This window comes from Cynocephalus volans, chromosome 8 (assembly GCF_027409185.1).
Source record: "Cynocephalus volans isolate mCynVol1 chromosome 8, mCynVol1.pri, whole genome shotgun sequence".
In the NCBI taxonomy this organism is placed as follows: Eukaryota; Metazoa; Chordata; class Mammalia; order Dermoptera; family Cynocephalidae; genus Cynocephalus; species Cynocephalus volans.
This window is the reverse complement of record NC_084467.1, coordinates 129,265,923-129,283,059: the sequence shown is the minus strand read 5'-3', so window position 1 is coordinate 129,283,059 and position 17,137 is coordinate 129,265,923. Positions and strand designations below refer to the sequence as shown.

Below are 17,137 nucleotides of genomic sequence, written 5' to 3'. Positions count from 1 at the left end.
GATTTTTTAAAAAATCAGTAAAAAGCACTGAAAAGCTGCCAGGATAGTAAGTAAACCCCAGGCCAAAACTGAAGGAAAAGTAGGAACTCAGAGAGTCAAGTGGAACACAAAAGTCTCATTTTTGTCCTGAGAGCATTTGCTAATGAACAATGAACTTTGTTTCTGATGGGATTTATAAAGGGAATGGATCACAAATCAGATCCCAGGGCCCACCCAAAGTAGTAGTCTAATAAAATACCCTCTCCTTTCACACAGTAAACTGAGACTCTGAAGGACTACATCCTCAGGGAAAGAATGAAGCCATGCATGAACTTGCAGTCCAAATTCTCATCACCTTATGGTCCAACAAACCTCAAGACAGGAATGTTAAGTGTAATGTGAAAGTAAAGCAAACACAAATTCCCTTTGGAATAAGGACCTATATTCTAGCCTTCAAATTATCCCCATAAACAATTTTTCAAAAAGGAGTAGCACATGAAGATAACCAAGAATACACCTTGAGCAAGAACCTACAAAGACAATTAAAGAACAGATTCACAAAGAGTTAAGATATTAGAATTATCAAACACAGATTACATAATGACAATTATGCTTACTATGTTTAAATAAAAAAAGCAAGCTTGAAAATATCTGCAGGAAACAAAACAAAAAAGACCTGAATTTAAAAAAATATGAAAAGAACTCCTAGAAATGGAAAATGTAATAACTGAAATTAAAAAATCAATAGATAAATTTAATAACAGACTAGATACAGCTGAAGACTGTGTGATCTAGAAGACAGATCAGAAGTAGCCATCCAAATACAGCACCAAAAGTCAAAAAGACGGAAAGTCTACAAGACAAAGAAAATGCAGGAAGAAGGACTAACTTATTTAATTAAATGAGAGAATGAGGCAGAGGAAAAAACTGGGGAAAACATAATGGCTGAGAATTTCCCACTACTAATAAAAGATACCAAACTCAAAGATTCAAAGAGTCCAAAAATTGTCAAACAAGATTAAAGAAAAAAAAGGGAGAAGAATATTTTAGGTTTAAAGTAATAAATGATTTTATAAAGAACTGAAAAATAAAGCAATTGGTAAATATGTGGGTGAGTTTCAATAAACATTAAGTGTAAAAAGTAGTAACAAAACCTTGCTGAGTTTAAATTAAGCAGAAAAAAAATAGAATTACAATACACAAGAATAATATATAAATCAGGTTGGGGATAAACAAGAGTTTTAAGATCATTTTATTGTCTGGGAGGAGGTAAAGTATTGATTACCTATAGACTTTGATAAGTATTTGTAATTTTTAAGGGTAACCAGTAAAAGAATAAAAACTGTACAATTTCTAACCTAATGGTAGTAAAAGGAAACTAAACACTTCTTCCCCAACAAAAAATCTTAATGAAGGCAAAGAAGGTGAGAAAAAAAGAACAGATAACAGGCAACAAACAAGAAGTGAACAACTTTGTACTAATAAAATTTAACATTTAAATGATATGGACAAATTCCTGGAAATTGTAATTTAAAGTGACAAGAACACCCAGTTCCTATAACCGAAAACTCCTCCTACAAAGAAAATTCCAGACCTACAACACTTTACCGATTCAAAAAAGAAATAATTATAATCTTAAACTCCTTTTCTGAGAACAGAAAAAGAAGGATAACATTGCCCATCTAATTTTTTTAAGCCTTACATACCAAAACCCAACATGAGAAAGAAAATATTACATGCCAGTCTTACAAATAATAGATGCAAAATTCCTAAATAATTATCAGACAAAATTATGTAAAAATAACTATATATGTATAAAATTCACACACATCTATATCATGAGCAACTGGTATTTAAGAAAGCAATGTAAGTTTAACATTAGAAAATAAATTAATGTAATTCGTTTTCATAACATATTAAAAAATGATCTTAAAAGATGCTAAAAAAAAAAGTATTTTGCAAAATTAAACATAGATTAATGGGGGAGGGAAACTATTAGCAAACTAGGAATAGAGAGGAACATACTCAGATAAAGATCTACAAAACATCTGTGACAAAGATAGTATTTAATATTAAAACATTGAAAACTTTCCCTTTGGGAATAAGACAAAGATGGACTGTCAACTACTTCTATTTAACACTGCTGAAAATGCTAGCCATCACAGTTAAGAAGGCAAAGAAAATAAAACCTATAAGGAATGGAAAGGAAGAAACAAACTGTCTTTATTCTCAGTTGTGCCTGTATGCACAGAAAATCTAAAATAAGCTACAAATGAACTATTCCAGTAAAACAATGCTGTATATAAAAATCAATATAAAAATCTAGGGACTTTGGTTTCTGGTCCAGCATGTAAGAAGCTTAGAAGCTGTCATTCTGTCCTAAGTAAAAAGCCGAACAGACTGAAAAACCAACTCTTCTTAAATCTATCAGAGATGCGAAGTCACAAGGAAAACCATTACCCTCGAAATTGAAGAGACAGACAGGTAGATACAGAGAATCACAACTTACTAGAGCAAAAACACAGGAACAGAAACTCCTGAGGGAACTAGTGCTGGGGTATGGAAAACTGAACTGTAACTTATGAATTGCTGGAGGCTCAGTGTGCACAAGACTGTGAGTTAAAAAACTCCAGGGGGACCTAGTCATGGGGGGGGGCCCTCCCACTTTTATGAGTTTTATCTTCAGGAGCACTGCCAGGTCTTCACCATTTGAAATACATCAGAGCATTCTGCTCTTGACAAGGCCTGCCCTCTGGAGTAGCTAATTTACCAGAGCCTAATCTGCTAGAATTTAAAGAGCCTAACCTACCTGGGGGAAGGGAAATACCCAAGTCCAGCTCTCTCTAGCCAACCTATCACACCTAACAGGTGTTGAGGGGATGAATGAAAAGCACTGGTGAAGTTCACAAGCTTACCAAAAGACTAAGACCTACTCATAGGGCTACAGAATGCTTCCCCTACCCCCACAATTCACCACTACATTACTAAAGGCCTATTTGCCCAGTATATCGTGTTTACCTTTCAACAAAAAATTATAAGGCATACTGAAAGGCAGAAAACACAGTGTGAAGAGAATGAACAAACATCAGAACCAGAGTCAGCTATAGCAGGAATGTTGGAACTATCAGATCTGGCATCTTAAAAAAATTATGATTGATATACTAAGGACTTTAATGGAAAAAGCAGACAACACGCAAGAACACATGGATAATATAAACAGAGAAATGGAAATTCTAAGAAGAATAAAAAAAAAAAATGCTAGAGGTCAGCAACACAGTTATAGAAATGAAGAATGCCTTTGTGATAGACTCATTAGCAGACCAAACAAGGCTGAAGAAAGAACCTCTGAACTTGAGAATATGACAACAGAAACTTCCACAACTGAAAAGCAAAGAGAAAAAAAGATTGAAAAACAGAACCAAATATCTAAGAACTATGGGACAACTACAAAAGGTGTACCATAAACATAATGGGAATACCAGAAGGAAAAGCAAGAGAAGAAAGAACAAAAAAATTTCAAGCAAATATGACTGAGAATTTCCCCAAATTCTTTTGGTTTCTGAGGACAAGTCAGATGTAATTCTTATCTTTGCTCCTCTATTCTTCAAAAGTGAAGGAAAAATAAAGACTTTCTAAGAAAAGCAACTAACATTGTATAAAGTACTATGCTTAATACAAAAGTTAAGACATGACACTTTACAACTGATGCCACAGAAAGGATTATAAAAGAATGCTATGAACAACTGTACACCAACAAATTGGATAAATTCCTGGATGAATGAATAAATTCCTAGAAACACACCTACCAAGATTGAATTGTGAAGAAACAGAAAATCTGAACAAACCAATAATAAGTAGATTGAATACATGGTAGAAAATTTCTCAATAAAGAAAAGCCCAGGATCAGATGGCTTCACTGGAGAATTCTAACAAACATGTAAAGAAGAATTAACACCAATCCTCCTGAAACTCTTCCAAAATCTGACACTTCCAAGCCATTCTATGAGGCCAGCATTACCCTGATACCAAAGTCAGACAAAGATACTACCAAGAAAAGAAAACTACAGACAAATATCCATTATGAACACTGATGTAAAATTCCTCAAAAAAAAAAAAAATACTAGCAAACAAAATTCAACAGCATGTTAAAAGGATTATACCATGACCAAGTGGGATTTATTCCTGTAATGCAAAAATGGTTCCACATACAAAAATAAATCAATGTAATAAAAGCACATTAACAGAATAAAAGACTAAAACCATATGACCATCTCAATTTATGCAGAAAAAGCACTTGACAAGATTCAATATCCCTGCACCATAAAAATACTCAATAAACTACTAAGGGAAGGAAACTACCTTAACATAATAAAGGCCATTTATGAACAGCCCACATCTAACATTATGCTCAATGTAGAAAGACTGAAAGCTTTTCCTCATGGATGTCCACCCTCCCCACTTCCATTCAAAATACTATTAGAAGTTCTAGACAAAGAAATTAAGCAAGAATTTTTTAAAAAGCACACAAATTGGAAAAAAGGAAGTAAAATTATCTCTGTTCATAGATGACATGATCTCATATACAGAAAACCCAAAAGATTAAACAAAACAAAACAAAACAAACAAAAGAAACCTGTTAGAACTAGTAAGTGAATTAAGTAACTTGCAGGAAATAAAATTAACACACGAAAAAATCAGTTGCATTCTTAAAATACTAACAAACAAATTGAAAAGGAAAATAAGAAAATTACTTCATTTACAACAGCATCAAAAAAATAAAAAACTTAGGAATAAATGTAATCAAGAAGGTGAAAGACATATATACTGAAAACTACAAAACGCTAATGAAAAAAATTAAAGAAGATACAACAAATGGAAAGACATGTGTTCATGAGTTGGAAGTCTTAACATTGTTAAAATACCCACACTGTATAAAATGGTCTACAGATTCAGCACAACCTCTATCAAAATCCCAACAACATTTTTTGGAGAAATAGAAAAGTTTATCCTAAAATTCACGTGGAATCTTAAGAAACTGCAAACAACCAAAAGAACGATCTTACAGGACTCACACTTCCAGATTTCAAAATACATTACAAAGCAACAGTAATCAAAACAGTATAGTACTGGCATAAAGACAGACAAACAGACCAATAATGGAAGAAAAAATAAAAAGCCCCAAAATAAACCCTCACACATATGGTCAAATGATATTCAGTAAAGGTGTCAAGACCACTCAACAGGAAAAGGACAGTCTCTCTGAAAAATGGTGCTTGGAAAACTGAATATTCACAAAATTTAGGATATGCAAAAGAATGAAAGTGGACCCTCATCCAAGAAAATATAAAGGAAAAGCTTCATGACATTGGATTTGACCATGATTTCTTGGGTATGATACCAAAAGTACAGGCAACGAAAGTAGAATAGACAAATGAAACCAAACTTAAAAACCTCTGTGCATCAAAGGACACAATTAACAGAGTAAAATAGCAACCTACAGAATGGGGGAAAATATTTGCAAATCATATACATAATAATGGGTTATAATCCAGAACATATAAAGAACTATAATGCAACAATGAAAAATCAAATAACTCAATTAAAAAATGGGCAAAGGACTTGAATATACATTTTTCTAAAGAAGACATACAAATGGTCAACAAGCATATTGAAAAGATGCTGAACATCACTAATCATCAGTGAAATTCAAATTAAAAGCACAATGAGATATCACCTCACACCCATTAGGATGGCTACTATCAAAAAAGAACAGACCAGAAAATAAGTGCAGGGGGGGAGATGGAGAAACTGAAATCCTTTTGAGCTGTAGGTGGGACTGTAAAATGGTGCAACTATGGAAAACAGTATGGAAGTTCCTCAAAATTAAAAACAGACCTACCATATGATCCAGCAATCCCACTTCTGAGTATATGAAGAACTGAAAGCAGGGTCTCAAAGAGATATCTGTACACCCAAGTTTACAGCAGCACTATTCACAATAGCCAAGAAGGGAAACAACCCAAATGTCCATGACAGATAAATGGATTTTTAAAATGTGGTATATACATAAAATGGAATATTATTCAGCCTTAAAAAGGGAGGAAATCCTGTCACATGCTATAACATAGATGAACATTGAGGTCTTTATGCTAAGTAAAATAAGCCAATCAGAGAAAGACAAATACTGTATGATTCCATTTATATGGGGTATTTAAAGTAGTTAAATTCATAGGAATAGAAAATAGAATAGTTGTTACCAGGAGTAAGGGGGCAGGGGAAAAGGGGGTTGTTTAATGGGTACAGAGTTTCAGATTTGCAAGAGGAAACACTCAGAAGATCTGTTTCACAACAACATGAATATATTTAACATTACTGAACTGTACACTTACAAATAGTTAAGTTGGTAAATCTTAATGTTATATGCTTTTACCACAATGGAAAAAAAAAAAAAAAAAAAAAACACAAAATAAGACATGGTCCCTTCTCACAGAGTTTGAAAATAAGGCAAGCACCACATAGGTAAAATCAAAGCAGACTATGGGAAGTGTCGTAAGAAGAGATTTAATTCAAACAAGAGAAGAAATAAATGTATTAATTAACTAATAGCAGAATCAGGATTAAAGTCAATCTCTACCTACCGTACTCAACCTTCTTTACTTATAAAGATATAAATGAAGATGACATGATTGTTTAAAACAGAAATAATTCTATTATTAGGTGCAAAAGCCTGCTCTATCTGGCCTTAAAGAGTTAGATAAAGGGAAGAGAAATGGTAAAAAACTCATGATTTCACTTAAGACTAGAAATGCTGAGAAGGAAAAATATCACTGACATATTTCTTAATGGCATGAATACAGCTCAAATAACAAATGCATATACACCCACCAGAATGGCTAAAAAAACAAAAATAGTAAATGTTAACTAAGGCGTGAAGCAATTGGAACTCCCATTTACAGCTACTGGGAGGGCAAATTCACACAACACTATGGAAAGCTGTGTGATAAAAAGCTGAAAGTACACAAACCCTATGATGCATCAATTCCATTTCCAGGTGTATATCCAACAGAAATGTATACATGTATTCACCAAAAGATACATAATAGCCTCAAAATGAAAATAATCCAAATGCAAATAAATAATATATATTATATTTATATAATGCAATTCTAGACAGAAATGAGAATAAACAAATGACTACACTCAATGGCATGGGGAATCTTGCAACAGTTTAGAAGTCACAAATACTGGCTATTCTGGGAAGGGTTACGTAGTGACTGAAACAGCACAAGGAAGTTTTTCAGGTGCTTTTCTTTTTGGGGGGCAGGGGCAGCTGGCCAGTACCAGGATCAAACCCTGGACCTTGTATTATCAGCACAATGCTCTAACACAGCTAAATGGCCAGCCAGCTCTTGTTCTGCTTTTTAATCTGGATGTTATTTACACAGGTATGTACAATTTGTGAAAATTACTCACACTTTACATATGATAATTAAACTTTCTTGCATGTAACATTTCAATTAAAATTTTAACTTATAAAAAGACATATCAATGAAAAGAAAGAAAAAGAGGGGTCGGCCCTGTGGCTCACTCGGGAGAGTGCGGTGCTGGTAGCACCGAGGCCGCAGGTTCCGATCCTATATAGGGATGTCTGGTGTGCTCGCTGGTTGAGTGTGGTGCGGACCACACCGAGCCAAGGGTTGCGATCCCCTTACCGGTCACAAAAAAAAAAAAAGAAAAGAAAAGAAAAAGAGAAAGAAAAAAGCAGAAAGGAGGAAGAGATTTACTAGCCCTAAATAAACACACATGTAATGGTTTGAGTCTATACAGCTTTATGTTAACAATAAATTGGTGAAGCTCAGGAATGATTAATGATTTAATCAACTGAAGCATGCTACTCAGTTACTAAATCCTAAAGAAAGGGAGAACAGCCAGTGATTAAGAAGGCACTCCTAATTGAATTAATTTGGTTATTTTAACATTGCTATGCAGACAAATTTCTAAGACTCTTAATAAACACTAATTACAAAGGTAATGAAATAAGAAAACAGCCACTCAATACACATCCATTGACTTAAATATAAGTATTTACTGAGTGTCAGGCAATGATAATGATATCCAATTTTAGACTCTGGGGCTGTGAAAAATAGCAAGACCAGATTTTTGTTCAGAAGGTGCCTCACAATCCTAAACTAAAGATGAAAGGGGTCCTACCTGTACAGGAAGAGGAAGCAGATAAGCACAGGATGCTATGGGAGCACATTCAGGTTTTCCATATCTGTTGAACTTTCTCAAACATCCCTTTCTAAAAAGAAATACTTCTAAACAGGAGCATGTGCAAACACAGCTACCAATTGCCAATTAAATAAATGAAGCCCCCCTACCCACCCTCTGGACTTCTAAGAACAAAGATAAAAAATGTGAAAATAATAAAGTGGCTTTGACATAGCACAAACACAAAGGTTACATGTATCCATTTTTCGATGCAGATGGTCACTAACACCACACTGACATTACACTTATTCCAGAAGTAAGCTTCATGTTTATATACATTTTACATATCCACAAAAATCTACCTTCTTTGCCAGTTAATTGTAGAGACTTGGATCTGATGAGTGGGAATGAAGTTCTTCTTTTCAAATTCATATCATCATAGGAAGAGAAACACCTAACATATTAAGAAAAATGAGTATTATGCACAAGGAGAAACTATACATAATTTATTCTGTAGCTGAGACTAAATGGAGGCTACTGAGAACTGTATATATCACATAGGACTAATTCTAACACTCCTGTTATCACTAACACAGGTTTAAAGAACATTTAAAGATCTTTGTCTAAAATACCTATTCTCCTTCTCTTTTGCATTCTACATTTGAGCGTCTTTCTCAACCAAAACATTTCAAAGGTTTTATGCACTTACTATTAGTATTTTCTCTAGTATAATCTACAGAGCCATACAGGCATGGGCCCATCTCACTATCCCAACGATGTTTTTAAGATGCTGGTTTCAAGATAAACATGGGGAAAGAAATTTCCTCACTGTCCTTTTATTTGCTCAAAATTTCTCAAAAATATAAAAAGCGTAGTAAAAAAAGGAAATAGTGAAATAAAATGCTGGCATTACCTTTTAGGGCTTAGATATTGATTACTTTTAGGAAGTTTTGAAATATAATCTCCATCAAATTGAGAAGTGTTTCGACAACGCTGCATACAAAGCATCAGTCCCAAGACAACACAGAGAACCAAAGATATGACAAGATAGCTTTGTCGATCTGAAACCTGAGATGTGAAGAGGGTTAAATAATAATAATAGCCATAGTAATAATAATAATAATAATAAATCATATTAGGAAAAATATACTGGTATCTAAAATTCAAAGGACAAATCATTTTAAACATTTTTTCAATGTGCCTTAAAACCATAAATGCAGGTTGAAAATGAACTATTTGAAAATGAACTATTAAAGCATTGCTTTTCTTTTTCTTCTCCCCTCCCCAATTCTTTCTTTGAAATTTTTCAAAAGTTCTAAAAATATTACAATAAATATATTTATGCATTTTATCTATGTTCATCAGCTGTTAACATTTTGTTACAATTGGTTTGTCTTTCCATTTGTACTACTTCCTCCCCAGGCAGGGAAAAATTGTGCTCTCATCAAACCTTTTTCCATCTTATAAAACTGAACCAACAATCCCTCAGTTATTTAAGCCAAAAACCTGGATATCATTCTTAATTCCTCATCCCCACATACCCAATATTTCAACAAGGCTTGTCCTTCTACCTCTTAAACATTTCCTGTATTCAACAACTTCACACTATTCTCATTTCTAAAAATCCCAGTCCAAGCCAATGTCACTTTACCCAGGTTACTATAACTGCCCCAGAAGTGGTTTCCTCCCTGCTTCTGCTCTTACTGTTTCCCAGAAGGCAATTCTCCCAAGAGCAACAAGTGGGGAGTTTCTCAAAGTGGTAAGCATTAATGAGATGATCCATATAACTTCTTTACTTAATACTTTCCAATGACTTGCAATGATTAGAATAAAATTCAAACTCTAAATCACCTACAAAGTCCTACATGACCAGGCCTCTAGCAATATCCTAAGCCCATTTCTTTCTAATCTTGGGTCCTTTGCCCTAGTTCTGCTAGTAACAGGTTTGTTATCATCCCAGGTAATGTCTGGCTATTAACTCCTCATGAGCACTCAGTTCTAATGCTACCTCCTCAGATAAGCCTTCCAAGATCACCCTAGCTAAAGCAGCATCCCTTACCATGGCCCCCCTACACACATACATTTCATTGTCTTCACAGCATTTATTGCTAGGAGAAAGTATCATCTGTTTATATATTTACTATATGTATTCTATCCCTCCCCCCAGAATGTAAGCCCTGTGAGGTCAGCTGTATGGCCCAACCTGACTACACAGCATACCTAGAATATACTGATTGCTCAATAAATACTTGTTAAATCAATGAAATTTTTGCTTTGTTATGCAACTTTATAAGCCTTTTTAAACTGAAAATGAAGTATGTGTTGCTACTATCAATGTTTGTGAAAGACCTGCCAGAATAGCTTTATATTTGTATTATAATTAAGATATAAATTTTAAAAGCCATGTTTTACAAATAAATAAAAATAAATGATAATAAATTTCCAAAAGTTAAAAATGCCACTTTCTGGTGTTCTGGAAAAGTTCTCTATAAATGACAATTTTGGTAGGTTAAAGTTTTTAGGTATCATTTTTATGTTAACAAGCCTGCCTTTATGGCAGTCTCTGTACATGTACTGTGTCTTACAATACCAATTATAACAATTACCTCCCGTTTTAATTCTGCTATTGTTGTTGATAAGTTTGAAACAAGGTGTGTCATGTTAGTCAGTTGTGCCTGTAGCAATTGGATGGCTTCAGTCTGCCGCTGATCCTATGATAAAGGAATAAGTATTATTTTTCTTTGTGTTTCATCTGTATATTAACTACATTATAAATTGAAGTAAAATAATCTGAAGAAAACTAAGTTCTTCCCAAACAAATGTATTAATAGGAAGTTCTTAATGAATAAATATTGTAAACATTAACCAGAAATTTAAAAATCAAAAAAAAAACACTGCAAGTATCTGGGACTGTGTTAACCCCCCTCGAAAATATTGTTTTGCCAATCATGTAACAATGTAAATACTGTGTAACAGAAATCATAAGTCACTTTTCAAATGAATATCAGTTCCAAATTTATAAACCAGCATATAACCAGCTATATACAAAAATAGTCACTTAGTCAAAGACGTGTTTTTAAAGCAAAGCAGTGGACACAAAAACATGTTGAAAATTTTTTTGACAAATGTTTTTGGATATAAAGTAGGCTTAATACCAAGAAAATTTTAAAACTTCTTTTATAGCATATTACAATGGAGCTTAGGATGTCACATAGTAATATACCTACAACTTCTAGTCAATCTAAAATAACACCAATGAAAAGAAATTCATTAAAAAACCCATCTTTCCATTTTTTAGGCAGCTCTGAATTTTAAAAACTTTTACAATTAACAAACATGTCTTTATTTAAAATATCACTTGCATGCATATTTTAGGAAATTATAGATCACACATATTTAAAAACCTATATCAGGTAGGCTGTATTGAAAATTTGAACTCATTAATGAGTTTGGGGAAGAAGAGAGCAGGAAGAAGTTAAGGAAATCTAAAACTCTAACTTAGGACCATATATAGAATACCTACATAACCATTTATTATTCTAGACCCAAGTTTCTCAAATTCTGATTAAGAAAAGTTTTAAGCCTCAACTGGGTGTGTGTGTACATGTCTGTCTGTATGTGTGGGAAGGTGGCAGAGATGAATAAAACTGTAATTCCCTTACTGTGATCCACTGTGGTACTATCCATCTTGCTTCATTTTTTTAAAATGCTAAATATGACTCAAGTTATTTTTTTGAATCCTGACTCACATTTGACACTGATAAATTCCAGTAATGAACATTTAAAGGAAAGCTATTAAATTTAATAAGTTGGTTAATGCTCCTAATCAAGATTTACTTTCAATAGTGTTAATACACAAATAGTTGAAAAGTACTACTATATATAAGTCTTTGAGACATAAGACATAGATGTTACTACATATAAAGCAAAGAGAAAGTACAGAGGAGGGGAAATCATTGTACTAAAATTAATGAAGACCTAAATAAATATTGTGTCCATGTTACGGTAAGAAGACGTAACATTGTTAAGATGTCAATTCTCCAAATTGATCTATAAATTCAACAAAATCCCAATCAAGACTCAAACATAGTACTTTTTTTTTTTTTTTTTTTTTTTACAACTGACAAGCTGATTCTAAAATCCATATGGAAATACAAAAAAACACTAGAATAGCCAAAACAATCTTGGAAAAGAAAAAAGTTGGAGAACTTAACACTGCCTACCTTCAAGAGTTACTATGAAGCTACAGCAATCACAACACTGTGGTATTAGCTTAAATATAGACAAAAAGATCAATAAAACAGAAGCCCAGAAACAGACCCACATATAAATGATCCACTGATTTTTATGAAAAATGCAAAGGAAATTCAGTAAAGAAAGAACTGCCTTTTAAACAAATGATGCTAGAACAAATGAATATTTATATGCCTTCCCCTTCCCACAAAAGTTCCCCAAAAGAACTTTGATCTATACCTTTCAACACATAAAAATGAAATCAAAAGGTATCATAAACCTAATGCAAAACTAAAACTATAAAACTTCTAGAAGAAAACAGGAAAAAAATCTTTGTGACTTTGCATTAGGCAAAGATTTCATTGAGCAAAGAGAAAACTGATAAATTGGGCTCCACAAATCAAAAACTTTCTGCTCTTAAAACTATACTGTAAAGAGATGAGAAAACAAGTAATGGACTGGGAGAAAATATTTGCAAAGCATATCTCTGATAAAAAAACTTGTATTCATAATACATAAAGAACTCTCAAATTTCAATAGGAAAACAAACCAATAAGGGAGGAACACAATTATAAAAATGTAGTAAATGGAGAGTAAGATGTAACTAACTAAAAACTCTCTGCAGTCTGAGCCCTCCTCACCTCACTATCCCCTATTCCTAAATAACCTTTTGAAAAGCTAAGTATAAAATTCTTTATTGTGACAACATACACATCACATTTAAAGGTGCAATACTAAAATTGTTCCCTTCAACTCAACAAATAGGGGAATGCCACTATAACCAGTCCTACTACATTGCTATATAGTTCTAACAAGATAAGAGAAAAAACTAAAATAAAAAGGTATGAGGACGGAAAAAAAAGAAACAAAGCAGTCCTTATTTGTTGTCAATAAGATTACCCACACAAAAAGACACAAAAGATTTTAGAGATTAACAAAGAAAAATCCACTGCACTTCTCTCTTTTACATGCGTGCGCGCACACACACACACAAAACACACAATGTAATATGAATAATGCTGAAAGTAATTTTCTCTAGAGGAGACGATGTTAATAGCTAGATGACTTTCCAAACATGACATCATAACACGCTTAATCATGAGCCACGAAGGGAAAAAGTGAACCACCATTACTTCTCCTTTTTACCAGTGAGATCCTATAAAATTCAATGGAAATTTATATACAAAGTAAATAAGGGATAAAGAAGACCAACCTGCTCCTCTGCTATTCTTGAAGTATTCTGAAGTTTTACTATCGTTTTATTGAAAGCCTTTTGCATTTCTTCCATTTGTTTTCGGTACCTATGAAATAAGAATTGGTTTAAATTAGCTTTAATTTCTTATTCATTTAGTACTAGAAACAAACTTCTGATTTTGATATATGGGATAAATCCATTTTTCTTCAAATGACTCTTATTTAGGTCCGTACAAAACAAAGACACAAAGGTATAAGAAAGAAGTCCTTCAGGGTATTCGTTACCTCAACATCAATTCTGTAGCATTACTATTTAATATTCAGTGATTTCTGTGGTTCCCTTAGGGTGCAGATGGTAATGAGGAAAGGCAAGAGCAAGTATGAGTTAGCTAAGTGGGCGCGCGCGCGCGCACACACACACACACACACACACACACACACACACACACCATTTGCCAATAAATTACAAGTATGAATTAGGAAGAAACCCTCTTTATGATAGCATGACTACCTAAGTGATAGCTCATTAGGAGCATCTCAATTTAAGGAGTAAGAAAAGGTGGTTATTTCAGGAACTCTGGATACCTGATGCCTAGGTGACTGCAAAATGTTGGGGGAGAAGCCCTAAGGACAGACATTGGACACTTAAGGAATAAAAAAGAATGATAAGTTTAAAAAATGGAGCTGTGCTTGGGGTCTTAATCACTGCATAAACATATTGGTACTGCCTCTGATACTCAAGAGCACAAAAGCATAACTTATTACAACTACAACTAGGATTGTAGGACCTCTTTAAAAGAACGCAAACTGCAAAAGTGGCCTAATCATATAGTTAAGTCCATTCTTGCCTTCACTTATCTAAACTCTTAAGTGATATCTGGTCAAGTTCTACTAAAGCTTGAAGGCCTATATCCAAATCACTTTTCCCATGAGCCCTCTGGGAATCAAACAGTAGAAGTGGCTAAAGTTAAGCAAAAGAAGAAAGGAGAATGTTAAGTATAGGTAATTCAAACTTGTTACCAGCTTCATAAAGTGTTGTCACTGAGTAATACTTCAAAACTTAAAAAATAAATAAATAAATAAATAAATTCTTTTAGGTCTATGATCAGCATCCAAATAGCTTGTTTTCTCTCTCCAGCTAAAATGGGGCTTACTAACTATTAAATCATGAGATAATGAAATCCTCTCCTCTGTAATAACAGATCATACCTCACTACTTAACTCACCATGTAAAGTGGACTATGCTAATTTAATAAAGCGTACCTTTGGCTAAGCTCCTCCAGATAGCGACCACTGAGAGACATGTTAACTTCTAAGGCTTTAATACGATTATTAAGTCTCATAAATACTGACTCCTTTTGGTTTGATCCATGTACAAGATTTCCATTAGCATATCCTAGATCTGTAGAATTTTGTAATTCAGCATAAAAATCTGTAGCTGTCCTTTGTAACCCTTTCAAAAGGGCATCTTCTGGAGTTTGTTCTTCCTCTTTTACTTCAGGTAATAAAGAAGAATCCAAAACAGGAGTCAAAATTTGCTTTGGTGTGTCAGCTATGTTCATTTTGGCTTCCCCATCTTCATTGTCTTGTACAGTGGCCGTGATTATAGGTGGCACTATTGTTTCAGACAGCTTTGTGATAATTTGCATAGAGTTCATGTCTTCTTTTACAATATTATCCATTACCTCATTAACTTTATTTGTTTCATAGATAATAGACGGCTTCTCTATAGAACTAAAGCTTTCAGACTTCTTTTCTGTTTCATTATCAACCTCAACAGAACTCTCTTGGGGAATCACTTGTGATGGGGTATGTCCTGCCTCTTGTTTAATAGACTCAGATACTTCTATTTTAGACAATGAATTAATTTCTGGAGTACTATCTAAGAGAAAAGACTGAGAAAAAGTTTGAGAATGGCTTGGTTCGAGTTCAATTGCATCTACAGTGTCATTCATCAAATCACCTTGGTGCATACTACTTAAGTCACCAAGAACAACAGTTTCAGCTTCCCTTTCCATATTCTTACTGTCCAATTCTCCACTCAGAGGTTGCAATACTGAAACACCTACTGATTTTGCAGGAATTAGTAATGGTGGTTGAGCCAATACAAGATGATCTTTTCCTTTACTCACAGCAGTTCTGCTGTGCTGCCAATAAAGAGCAACTCTAACTGAACACCATTTATATATGTATTCCGAAAAACTAGAAATACAACAAATTGTGGTCAGTCCACTGCAAAATATTTGTGTCTCTGATTCAAACCAGGGTGATGATTCATCCTCCTGTTCACCACTTCCCAGAAGGGTCACTGTAGATGGACTCGCCTCCTCTTCTTCCTCTTGAACTAGTTGCACAATGGGGCTTTCTTTTGAAGTGTCTTGTATTGATGGTTCTGTATCATGTACATGTACTTCAGTGGTTACATACCTAAAAGTATATATCATAATTACCAATTACTTTAATTAGATATCTAAAGTTAAAATACGTTTAAGGAAAATAAACGTATCATACTTAAGATAAAAGGAAGGCTGAAAGTAAAGAAACTCAAATTTTTTGGATCAATTTTTCCCCCTCAATACATTTCATTATAAAAAAAAATATTGCTCCGAAATGGAAACAGAAACATTTATCAAATGACCAGCAAGATGACTCAACCCACCATATTTACATCACATCAAACTTGCTTTCTAATCTCTATTTAAGAGTTGTTCGTAAGTGAATACTTGTATTCACTCAATGTATAGTGTAACCTTTCCTCCCATAAACGTTCACCAATCCTTGAGAAGCCTCACCACCCCTTATAGATCAGATATTAAGCTACCCAAGGGCTGTAAGCTCCAGAGTTAGAAACAGAATCCATTATTCTTAATACTTATTAATGCACTTTATTGTTGAATATCCTATTTTCAAAAGACAGAGATTTCTCAAAGATAATTTTTCCAAGGATGACTTGAGGAATTCCAATGCAGCATTAAACACACACACACAAGACTACCTGCTTTAGGAAGAAGAAACATATGCTTCTTCCCAAAATGATCTTAATATAGTCTGGGCTAATTTTCTATTATTAAAAGCCAAATACTTAACCACTTTTATAAAAATCCTGGCTTATAATAAGCTAATGGTGCCATTAATTCTATTATATCTTTGGGCTCTGGGGTACGTGTGTGGGGTAGGGGACACTGATAAGTACAAAAGGTACAATCTGAAAAAATAAGGTGATGTGAATACCAAAAAAGATTAGCTTCATACACAAATTTTCCTACTCTAGAAAATTACTAGGAACACCAGGAAATATCTTTAAATAAAGACTAATGTCACAATAGCAAAGGTAGACAAAGGTAATAAAATAGACTACCATATTTAAAGGATGAACTTTCTTTTGTTGAAATGTAGTGAAATAGTAAATGCACCAAACTAATATATAATTAGGCTATACTTCTCTAATTAGGAAAATGTTTATAGCCATATATATATATATATTTATAGTCTCTAATAACATTTCTTACATATTCAGGTA

At 33.6% G+C, this 17,137-nt stretch overlaps 1 protein-coding gene across 4 annotated transcripts in view; it reads right to left on the bottom strand.

Annotated features, from left to right (window-relative positions):
• Nucleotides 1–17,137, bottom strand: part of SUCO (SUN domain containing ossification factor) — an 81,121-nt gene that overhangs the window by 4,343 nt on the left and 59,641 nt on the right. For 2 of the 4 annotated variants that reach the window (XM_063106116.1, XM_063106117.1), the window contains 5 exons: nucleotides 14,881–16,044; nucleotides 13,637–13,724; nucleotides 10,797–10,901; nucleotides 9,104–9,258; nucleotides 8,553–8,644 (listed from right to left, as the gene is read on the bottom strand). In XM_063106116.1, the coding sequence (XP_062962186.1) occupies nucleotides 8,553–8,644; nucleotides 9,104–9,258; nucleotides 10,797–10,901; nucleotides 13,637–13,724; nucleotides 14,881–16,044 (1,604 nt within the window). Of the gene's footprint in view, nucleotides 1–8,190; nucleotides 8,282–8,552; nucleotides 8,645–9,103; nucleotides 9,259–10,796; nucleotides 10,902–13,636; nucleotides 13,725–14,880; nucleotides 16,045–17,137 lie in introns of all 4 variants that reach the window. The other 2 variants (XR_010024243.1, XM_063106115.1) reach the window with 2 other exon arrangements.